This window comes from Pseudophryne corroboree, chromosome 5 (assembly GCF_028390025.1).
Source record: "Pseudophryne corroboree isolate aPseCor3 chromosome 5, aPseCor3.hap2, whole genome shotgun sequence".
NCBI lineage: Eukaryota > Metazoa > Chordata > Amphibia > Anura > Myobatrachidae > Pseudophryne > Pseudophryne corroboree.
The window spans coordinates 148,603,875-148,615,882 of NC_086448.1; the positions used below are offsets into that span (position 1 = coordinate 148,603,875).

The following is a 12,008-nucleotide window of genomic DNA, read 5'->3' on the forward strand; positions in this document are numbered from 1 at the left end:
CATCCCTGCAATGTGTTAGAAGTGAAGTGACTGATGTAGGTGCTTGCATTCCGAGCTTGGGAGATTTGGCAAAATAGAAAGCCCCATAAAAATTAAAATGGCGGGTAGCAGCAGATATCTCTATATATACATGCCGAGGATACTTATATTTACGGGTATCCTCCCAAAACAGGTGTTTTCAGGGGACATCCTGCAAATATTAATTTATAAATAGGCCCCTTGGAGTCGGAAGAGGCATTTCCTACCTGATCTTTAAATGACAGTGTAAAAATAAGGCGTTCCAGTATTTGTGTGCCAGTGACATGCGGCCAGGTCAATGGCTGGGGGGCACTGGCTAGTATCAGAGACAAATTTATACACACACATATATGAACCCGATCGTTCATGTGGGCATTATACAAAGGTGCAGCAGTATACTTGTTACTAGGGTGGTGCCCACAGTTAAGAGCAGTGATGTGAGGTGAGGCAGAGCCTTCCCTGTCATACTAACGTATACGCCAGAGTTTTGACTAGATATAGTATATGAAAATGCAAAGAATATATTATAAATTTCTTCTTTGGATTATTCTAATCATTTTTATAGTCAAAACTCTGAAGTAAAAAGTCTTTGGCAGCTGAGGCGGGCAGTGGCACAGCTGCCTATCTTTTCCACACATCTCTGATCAAAACTCAGCAAATTTCCAGCAGTACTGTATATACTGCTATACTCTACCTGTGTATAATGCCCACATGAACCCTTGGGCTCATGTATTGTGTGTAAATCTGGTTCTGGTATTAGCCAGTGCCTCCTCAGCCATTTACCTCACCGCACGTCAGTGGTTAAGAGGTGCCCACCCTAAAATAACACATTAAAACATGTTGGATTCCCTATGCAGAGGCACCTAAAACTTGTTGGCCACTATCTGCTTGCCCCTGTGGCAGGGGGGTATGTTGCTGACAGGAGGTGAGTGGGTCAGCCCTGTGCCGCCCTTGCCCAGCTTCAGCAGACATTCACCAGCATATTCTCTGCATGTTAGCCATCTTCATCATCAGCTTCTCCTTCATGTTGGCTACTCCTGGCTGGGTGCTAGTGAACTGCACAAAACCACGCCCCCTCAGTTTTGCAGATCTGATAGCCCCTCCCCTTATGCTGTGTTTTGCAGTATTATTGGCCACAGTGCTGCCCCGCCCCCAGCTCCAGGCAGTGTCTGACTATCACAGAGGGGAGGCTGAGCTCATAGCTGCCTCACCTCTGGTCTCTCCCTGACACCCCCTGTATTTCCAGCGGAGCATTGCAAATTTGGTGATTTTTTACTATAACAATGAGTAGAATAATACAAAGATGATATTAAAAGTTATAATTATCTTCTTTGTATTATTGTAATCATTTTTATAGTCTAAACTGGAGTATATTGGAGTATGATAGGAGAGGCCCGTGTGCAGTTTCCATCTGGGTCTCCTCCTCTCTAGCCAGCAACGCAGAGACTCTGGCCACTAGAGTCACTAGGAGACCCTAGTGCTGTCCCAGAGTCTAGTGTGCATGCACAGGTCTGCGGGGAAATAGTGCAGTAACCATTTTCCCGGTGGTTTTCCTACTGCACATGCGCAATATGCCAGGAAAATGGCCACCACTCCATTTTCCCGGTGATTTGTGCAGCGCTGCTGCCGCCGGCGAGGGAGAGGTAAATATTGAAAAAATGGGTGCAAGGCGTGTGGTGTGTGTTCCCCTGGAACCAGGGTCCCATGTGCACCGCACACACTGCATCCATTATAGATATGCCACTGGCTACAACGTTTATCCAGATCCAAAGTTGCTCCATTTCTCTGACGTCCTAGTGGATGCTGGGGACTCCGTCAGGACCATGGGGATTAGCGGCTCCGCAGGAGACAGGGCACAAAAATAAAGCTTTAGGATCAGGTGGTGTGCACTGGCTCCTCCCCCTATGACCCTCCTCCAAGCCTCAGTTAGGTTTTTGTGCCCGTCCGAGCAGGGTGCAATCTAGGTGGCTCTCCTAAAGAGCTGCTTAGAAAAAGTTTTTAGGTTTTTTATTTTACAGTGAGTCCTGCTGGCAACAGGCTCACTGCAACGAGGGACTTAGGGGAGAAGAAGTGAACTCACCTGCGTGCAGGATGGATTGGCTTCTTAGGCTACTGGACACCATTAGCTCCAGAGGGATCGAACACAGGCCCAGCCATGGAGTCCGGTCCCGGAGCCGCGCCGCCGACCCCTTGCAGATGCCGAAAAGTGAAGAGGTCCAGAAACCGGCGGCAGAAGACTTTTCAGTCTTCATGAGGTAGCGCACAGCACTGCAGCTGTGCGCCATTGTTGTCACACACTTCACACCAGCGGTCACTGAGGGTGCAGGGCGCTGTGGGGGGCGCCCTGGGCAGCAATGAAATACCTATACTGGCTAAAAGATACATCACATATAGCCCCTGGGGCTATATGGATGTATTTAACCCCTGCCAGGTCTCAGAAAAACGGGAGAAGAAGCCCGCCGAAAAGGGGGCGGGGCCTATTCTCCTCAGCACACAGCGCCATTTTCCCTCACAGAAATGCTGGTGGGAAGGCTCCCAGGCTCTCCCCTGCACTGCACTACAGAAACAGGGTTAAAACAGAGAGGGGGGGCACTTATTTGGCGATATGATTATATATATTAAGATGCTATAAGGGAAAAACACTTATATAAAGGTTGTCCCTGTATAATTATAGCGTTTTGGTGTGTGCTGGAAAACTCTCCCTCTGTCTCTCCAAAGGGCTAGTGGGGTCCTGTCCTCTATCAGAGCATTCCCTGTGTGTGTGCTGTGTGTCGGTACGTGTGTGTCGACATGTATGAGGACGATGTTGGTGAGGAGGCGGAGCAATTGCCTGTAATGGTGATGTCACTCTCTAGGGAGTCGACACCGGAATGGATGGCTTATTTAAGGAATTACGTGATAATGTCAACACGCTGCAAGGTCGGTTGACGACATGAGACGGCCGGCAAACCAATTAGTACCTGTCCAGGCGTCTCAAACACCGTCAGGGGCGTTAAAACGTCTTTTTACCTCAGTCGGTCGACACAGACACGGACACTGACTCCAGTGTCGACGGTGAAGAAACAAACGTATTTTTCTTTTAGGGCCACACGTTACTTGTTAAGGGCAATGAAGGAGGTGTTACATATTTCTGATACTACAAGTACCACAAAAAAGGGTATTTTGTGGAGTGTGAAAAAACTACCTGTAGTTTTTCCTGAATCAGATAAATTAAATGAAGTGTGTGATGATGCGTGGGTTTCCCCCGATAGAAAATTATTGGCGGTATACCCTTTCCCGCCAGAAGTAAGGGCGCGTTGGGAAACACCCCTTAGGGTGGATAAGGCGCTCACACGCTTATCAAAACAAGTGGCGGTACCGTCTCCAGATAGGGCCGCCCTCAAGGAGCCAGCTGATAGGAGGCTGGAAAATATCCTAAAAAGTATATACACACATACTGGTGTTATACTGCGACCAGCGATCGCCTCAGCCTGGATGTGCAGCGCTGGGGTGGCTTGGTCGGATTCCCTGACTGAAAATATTGATACCCTTGACAGGGACAGTATTTTATTGACTATAGAGCATTTAAAGGATGCATTTCTATATATGCGAGATGCACAGAGGGATATTTGCACTCTGGCATCAAGAGTAAGTGCGATGTCCATATCTGCCAGAAGTTGTTTATGGACACGACAGTGGTCAGGTGATGCAGATTCCAAACGGCACATGGAAGTATTGCCGTATAAAGGAGAAAAAGACAACGTCTTTTCAGCCTCAGTCCTTTCGTCCCCATAAGGGCAAGCGGTCAAAAGGCCAGTCATATCTGCCATGGGATAGAGGAAAGGGAAGAAGACTGCAGCAGGCAGCCCATTCCCAGGAACAGAAGCCCTCCACCGCTTCTGCCAAGTCCTCAGCATGACGCTGGGGCCGTACAAGCGGACTCAGGTGCGGTGGGGGGTCGTCTCAAGAGTTTCAGCACAAGTAGTATCCCAGGGGTACAGATTGGAGATTCGAGACGTCTCCCCCTCGCAGGTTCCTGAAGTCTGCTTTACCAACATCTCCCTCCGACAGGGAGGCAGTAGTGGAAACAATTCACAAGCTGTATTCCCAGCAGGTGATAATCAAAGTACCCCTCCTACAACAAGGAAAGGGGTATTATTCCACACTATATTGTGGTACTGAAGCCAGACGGCTCGGTGAGACCTATTCTAAATCTGAAATATTTGAACACTTACATAAAAAGGTTCAAATCAAGATGGAGTCACTCAGAGCAGTGATAGCGAACCAGAAAAAAGGGGACTATATGGTGTCCCGGGACAGATGCTTACCTCCATGTCCCAATTTGCCCTTCTCACCAAGGGTACCTCAGGTTCGTGGTACAGAACTGTCACTATCAGTTTCAGACGCTGCCGGTTGGATTGTCCACGGCACCCCGGGTCTTTACCAAGGTAATGGCCGAAATGATGATTCTTCTTCAAAGAAAATGGACGATCTCCTGATAAGGGCAAGGTCCAGAGAACAGTTGGAGGTCGGAGTAGCACTATCTCAAGTAGTTCTACGACAGCACGGGTGGATTCTAAATATTCCAAAACCGCAGCTGTTTCCGACGACACGTCTGCTGTTCCTAGGGATGATTCTGGACACAGTCCAGAAAAAGGTGTTTCTCCCGGAGAAGAAAGCCAGGGAGTTATCCGAGCTAGTCAGGAACCTCCTAAAACCAGGAAAAGTGTCAGTGCATCATTGCACAAGGGTCCTGGGAAAAATGGTGGCTTCTTACGAAGCGATTCCATTCGGCAGATTTCACGCAAGAACTTTTCAGTGGGATCTGCTGGACAAATGGTCCGGATCGCATCTGCAGATGCATCAGCGGATAACCTTATCGCCACGGACAAGGGTGTCTCTTCTGTGGTGGTTGCAGAGTGCTCATCTGTTAGAGGGCCGCAGATTCGGCATACAGGACTGGGTCCTGGTGACCACGGATGCCAGTCTGAGAGGCTGGGGAGCGGTCACACAGGGAAGAAACTTCCAGGGAGTATGGTCAAGCCTGGAGATGTCTCTTCACATAAATATACTGGAGCTAAGCTAAGCTTACAATGCTCTAAGCCTGGCAAAACCCCTGCTTCAGGGTCAGCCGGTGTTGATCCAGTCGGACAACATCACGGCAGTCGCCCACGTAAACAGACAGGGCGGCACAAGAAGCAGGAGAGCAATGGCAGAAGCTGCAAGGATTCTTCGCTGGGCGGAAGATCATGTGATAGCACTGTCAGCAGTGTTCATTCCGGGAGTGGACAACTGGGAAGCAGACTTCCTCAGCAGACACGATCTACACCCGGGAGAGTGGGGACTTCATCCAGAAGTCTTCCACATGATTGTGAACCGTTGGGAAAAACCAAAAGGTGGATATGATGGCGTCTCGCCTCAACAAAAAACTGGACAGGTATTGCGCCAGGTCAAGAGACCCTCAGGCAATAGCTGTGGACGCTCTGGTAACACCGTGGGTGTTCCAGTCAGTGTATGTGTTTCCTCCTCTGCCTCTCATACCAAAAGTACTGAGAATTATACGGCAAAGGGGAGTAAGAACGATACTCGTGGCTCCGGATTGGCCAAGAAGAACTTGGTACCTGGAACTTCAGGAGATGCTCACGGAAGATCCGTGGCCTCTACCTCTAAGACGGGACCTGCTTCAGCAGGGACCGTGTCTATTCCAAGACTTACCGCGGCTGAGTTTGACGGCATGGCGGTTGAACGCCGAATTCTAAGGGAAAAAGGCATTCCGGAAGAGGTCATTCCTACACTGGTAAAAGCCAGGAAGGAGGTGACTGCACAACATTATCACCGCATTTGGAGAAAATATGTTGCGTGGTGTGAGGCCAGGAAGGCCCCCACGGAGGAATTTCAATTGGGTCGATTCCTACATTTCCTGCAAACAGGATTGTCTATGGGCCTCAAATTGGGGTCCATTAAGGTTCAAATTTCGGCCCTGTCGATTTTCTTCCAGAAAGAATTGGCTTCAGTTCCTGAAGTCCAGACTTTTGTAAAAGGAGTACTACATATACAGCCCCCGGTTGTGCCCCCAGTGGCTCCGTGGGACCTTAATGTAGTTTTGGATTTTCTCAAATCCCATTGGTTTGAGCCACTCAAATCGGTGGATTTGAAATATCTTACATGGAAAGTAACCATGCTACTGGCCCTGGCTTCAGCCAGGAGAGTGTCAGAATTGGCGGCTTTATCGTATAAAAGCCCATATCTGATTTTCCATTCGGACAGGGCAGAACTGCGGACGCGTCCTCAGTTTCTGCCTAAGGTGGTGTCAGCGTTTCACCTGAACCAGCCTATTGTGGTGCCTGCGGCTACTAGCGATTTGGAGGATTCCAAGTTGCTGGACGTTGTCAGGGCATTGAAAATATATATTTCAAGGACGGCTGGAGTCAGAAAATCTGACTCGCTGTTTATACTGTATGCACCCAACAAGCTGGGTGCTCCTGCTTCTAAGCAGACGATTGCTCGTTGGATTTGTAGCACAATTCAACTTGCACATTCTGTGGCAGGCCTGCCACAGCCTAAATCTGTCAAGGCCCATTCTACAAGGAAGGTGGGCTCATCCTGGGCGGCTGCCCGAGGGGTCTCGGCATTACAACTCTGCCGAGCAGTTACGTGGTCGGGGGAGAACACGTTTGTAAAATTCTACAAATTTGATACCCTGGCTAAAGAGGACCTGGAGTTCTCTCATTCGGTGCTGCAGAGTCATCCGCACTCTCCCGCCCGTTTGGGAGCTTTGGTATAATCCCCATGGTCCTGACGGAGTCCCCAGCATCCACTAGGACGTCAGAGAAAATAAGATTTTACTTACCGATAAATCTATTTCTCGTAGTCCGTAGTGGATGCTGGGCGCCCATCCCAAGTGCGGATTGTCTGCAATACTTGTACATAGTTATTGTTACAAAAAAATCGGGTTGTTATTGTTGTGAGCCGTCTGTTCAGAGGCTCCTACGTTTGTCATACTGTTAACTGGGTTCAGATCACAAGTTGTACGGTGTGATTGGTGTGGCTGGTATGAGTCTTACCCGGGATTCAAAATCCTTCCTTATTGTGTACGCTCGTCCGGGCACAGTATCCTAACTGAGGCTTGGAGGAGGGTCATAGGGGGAGGAGCCAGTGCACACCACCTGATCCTAAAGCTTTATTTTTGTGCCCTGTCTCCTGCGGAGCCGCTAATCCCCATGGTCCTGACGGAGTCCCCAGCATCCACTACGGACTACGAGAAATAGATTTATCTGTAAGTAAAATCTTATTTTTTGTTTTCCTCCCAATTCTGTATCAGTCCCTGTTATACTTGCATACTCTTCCGGAACATCAAGGAAACTCACAAATCTTGCACGACTCTTTTGGGCCCTGGAAAGAGTAGGCAAGGTTACTGGAATTGGAATTGGAAGTGGACAAAGGATACAGCTTGATGACCGTAGTCCTGCTTTACAATGCCAGGAAATGGCTACATTGTGCAGTGGGGGCGGGGCCACAATGATGTGAACCTGGCACCAAGCCTTGCACCGCCCACTTGGCTGCTCCTACCCAAAGGGCAGCCAAAAGTTTAGTATTTTAAGATTACATTTGGGATAGCAAAAGTAGTGTGGACATTTCATAGGTTTTAGAGGTTTCCAGGTTCATTAAATGATAGCTGTACTTTAACTGAATTTACATTTCTTCCAGCAAAAGTGGATCAAGTAAAATTTGACATTAACCAGCTATATGCCAGACCAGACTTAGCGGCAGAACAGAGGATGGTGGATGATGCCTCTGGGAAAGTGGAGGTGAGTTTATAGATCTTACCTATCTTTTTTTCATAAACATACTTTGTTAAAGTTTCTGGTTAATACATTTACAAGAGATGAATATATATTGTTTTTGATCCTAAATGTGTTTCTTCAATTAATTTGCAATGATAATGTTAATAAAATACATTAAAATGTGAATTATCATTATACTTCATGTATAGAGTGCTGAGATATTACACAGCACTGTACATTCAGGGGATCATGAGACAATAAAAAAAGAAACAGAAGGCAAAAATAGCCCTGCTTAAATGAATTTACAATCTAAGTACTTGCAATAATACTTTAAGTATGATTTATTATAGCCATATACAGTAGATCTTTTAAGTAATTTTCATGTAGATCAGATTGCAGCAAATGTAACTGCTTTAATATGTATCTTTTCTCTGACGTCCTAAGTGGATGCTGGGACTCCGTAAGGACCATGGGGATTAGCGGCTCCGCAGGAGACTGGGCACAACTAAAGAAAGCTTTAGGACTACCTGGTGTGCACTGGCTCCTCCCACTAAGACCCTCCTCCAGACCTCAGTTAGATTCTTGTGCCCGGCTGAGCTGGATGCACACTAGGGGCTCTCCTGAGCTCCTAGAAAGAAAGTATATTTTAGGTTTTTTATTTTACAGTGAGATCTGCTGGCAACAGACTCACTGCAGCGAGGGACTAAGGGGAGAAGAAGCGAACCTACCTAACTGGTGGTAGCTTGGGCTTCTTAGGCTACTGGACACCATTAGCTCCAGAGGGATCGACCGCATGGAACCAGCCATTGATGTTCGGTCCCGGAGCCGCGCCGCCGGCCCCCTTACAGAGCCAGAAGCAAGAAGAGTCCGGAAAATCGGCGGCAGAAGACATCAGTCTTCACCAAGGTAGCGCACAGCACTGCAGCTGTGCGCCATTGCTCCTCATACACACTTCACACTCCGGTCACTGAGGGTGCAGGGCGCTGGGGGGGGGGGCGCCCTGAGCAGCAATAAAAACACCTTGGCTGGCAAATATATCACAATATATAGCCCCAGAGGCTATATATGTGATAAATACCCCTGCCAGAATTCATTAAAAAGCGGGAGAAAAGTCCGCGAAAAAGGGGCGGAGCTATCTCCCTCAGCACACTGGCGCCATTTTCTCTTCACAGTGCAGCTGGAAGACAGCTCCCCAGGCTCTCCCCTGTAGTTTTCAGGCTCAAAGGGTTAAAAAGAGAGGGGGGGGCACTAAATTTAGGCGCAATATTGTTTATACAAGCAGCTATTGGGGGAAAAATCACTCAGTTATAGTGTTAATCCCTGCATTATATAGCGCTCTGGTGTGTGCTGGCATACTCTCTCTCTGTCTCCCCAAAGGACTTTGTGGGGTCCTGTCCTCAGTCAGAGCATTCCCTGGGTGTGTGCTGTGTGTCGGTACGGCTGTGTCGACATGTGGGATGAGGAAGGTTACGTGGAGGTGGAGCAGAGGCCGATAAATGGGATGTCGCCCCCTGTGGGGCCGACACCAGAGTGGATGGATAGGTGGAAGGTATTAACCGACAATGTCAACTCCTTACATAGAAGGCTGGATGACGTAAAGCAGCTGTGGGACAGCCGGCTTCTCAGCCCGCGCCTGCCCAGGCGTCTCAAAGGCCATCAGGGGCTCAAAAAAGCGCCCGTTACCTCAGATGGCAGACACAGATGTCGACACGGAGTCTGACTCCAGTGTCGACGAGGTTGAGACATATACACAATCCACTAGGAACATCCGTTACATGATCTCGGCAATGAAAAATGTGTTACGCATTTCTGACATGAACCCAAGTACCACATAAAAGGGGTTTTATTTTTGGGGAGAAAAAGCAGCCAGTGTTTTGTTCCCCCATCAGATGAATGAATGAAGTGTGTAAAGTAGCGTGGGTTCCCCCGATAAGAAACTGGTAATTTCTAAAAAGTTACTGATGGCGTACCCTTTCCCGCCAGAGGATAGGTCACGTTGGGAGATATCCCTTAGGGTGGATAAGGCGCTCACACGTTTGTCAAAAAAGGTGGCACTGCCGTCTTAGGATACGGCCACCTTGAAGGAGCCTGCTGATAAAAAGCAGGAGGCTATCCTGAAGTCTGTATATACACACTCAGGTTATATACTGAGAGCTGCAATTGCCTCAGCATAAATAGTGCTGCTGCAGCGTGGTCTGATACCCAGTCAGATAATATTAATACTCTAAGACATAATAGTTTGCTAACATAGAGCATATAAAAGACGTCGTCTTAGATATAAAGGATGCACAGAGGGATATTTGCCGGCTGGCATCCAGAATTAATGCAATGTCCATTCTGCCAGGAAGGTATTAGAAACCCGGCAGTGGACAGGTGATGCTGCCTATAAAAGGCACATGGTGATTCTGCCTTATAAGGGTGAGGAATTGTTTGGGGATGGTCTCTGGGACCTCGTATCCACAGCAACAGCTGGGAAGAAAATTTTTTACCTCAGGTTTCCTCACAGCCTAAGAAAGCACTGTATTTTCAGGTACAGTCCTTTCGGCTTCAGAAAAGCAAGCGGGTCAAAGGCGCTTCCTTTTCTGCACTGAGACAAGGGAAGAAGGAAAAAGCTGCACCAGCAGCCAGTTCCCAGGATCAAAAATCTTCCCCCGCTTCCTCTGAGTCCACCGCATGACGTTGGGGCTCCACAGGTGGAGACAGGTGCGGTAGGGGCGCGTCTCGGGAACTTCAGGGACCAGTGGGCTTGCCCACAGGTGGATCCCTAGGTTCTGCAAACAGTATCACAGGGATACGGGCTGGAGTTCGAGGCGACTCCCCCTCGCCGTTACCTCACATCAGCCTTGCCTGCTGCCCTCGGAGAAGGGTAGTACTGGCGGCAATTCACAAGCTGTACTTCCAGCAGGTGAAATCAAGGTACCCCTCCTTCAACAAGGCCGGGGTTACTACTATTCCAAAATGTTGTGGTACCGAAACCAGACGGTTCGGTGAGACCCATTCTAAAATTGAAAGCCTTGAACACTTATATACGAAGGTTCAAGTTCAAAATGGAATCGCTCAGGGCGATTATTGCAAGCCTGGAGAATTTCATGGTATCACTGGACATCAAGGATGCTTACCTGCATGTCCCTATTTACCCTCTTCACCAGGAGTACCTCAAAATTGTGGTACAGGATTGTCATTACCAATTCCAGACGTTGCCGTTGGTCTGTCCCCGGCACCGAGGTATTTACCAAGGTAATGGCCGAAATAATTATCCCGTACTTGGACGATCTCCTTATAAAGGCGAGGTCCAGGGAGCAGTTGTTCGGCGGAGTAGCACTATCTCGGGAAGTGCTACAACAACACGGCTGGATTCTGAATATTCCAAAGTCGCAGCTGGTTCCTATGACGCGTCTACTGTTCCTGGGTATGGTTCTGGACACAGAACAGGATAAAAAGGGTTTCTCCCGGAGGAGAAGTCCAAGGAGTTGTCGTCTCTAGACAGAGACCTCCTAATATGTATACAGGTGTCGGTGCATCAATGCACGCGAGCCCTGGGAAGGATGGTAGCTTCTTACGAAGAAATTCCATTCGCCAGGTCCCATGCAAGGATTTTCCAGTGGGATCTGTTGGACAAGTGGTCCGGGTCGCATCTTCAGATGCATCGGCGGATAACCCTGTCTACAAGGGCCAGGGTGTCGCGGTTGTGGTGGCTGCAGAGTGCTCATCTTCTAGGGGGCCGCAGATTCGGCATACAGGACTGGGTCCTGGTGACCACGGATGCCAGCCTTCGAGGCTGGGGGGCAGTCACACAGGGAAGAAACTTCCAAGGCTATGGAAAAGTCAGGAGACTTCCCTACACATAAATATTCTGGAACTAAGGGCCATTTACAATGCCCTAAGTCAGGCTAGACCCCTGCTTCAACACCGGCCGGTGCTGATCCAGTCAGACAACATCACGGCGGTCGCTCATGTAAACCGACAGGGCGGCACAAGAAGCAGGATGGCGATGGCAGAAGCCACAAGGATTCTCCGATGGGCGGAAAATCATGTGTTAGCACTGTCAGCAGTGTTAATTCCCGGAGTGGACAACTGAGAAGCAGACTTTCTCAGAAGACACGACCTCCACCCGGGAGAGTGGGGACTTCATCCAGAAGTTTTCCAAATGATTGTACACCGTTGGGAAAGGCCACAGGTGGACATGATGGCGTCCCGCCTCAACAAAAAGCTACAAAGATATTGCGC

At 48.7% G+C, this 12,008-nt stretch overlaps 1 protein-coding gene across 1 annotated transcript in view; it reads left to right on the forward strand.

Annotated features, from left to right (window-relative positions):
• VILL (villin like) overlaps window positions 1–12,008 on the forward strand; it is a 219,245-nt gene that overhangs the window by 156,845 nt on the left and 50,392 nt on the right. Inside the window, exon 11 of the mRNA XM_063921788.1 lies at window positions 7,705–7,805. Within this exon, the coding sequence (XP_063777858.1) occupies window positions 7,705–7,805 (101 nt within the window). The remainder of the gene's footprint in view (window positions 1–7,704; window positions 7,806–12,008) is intronic.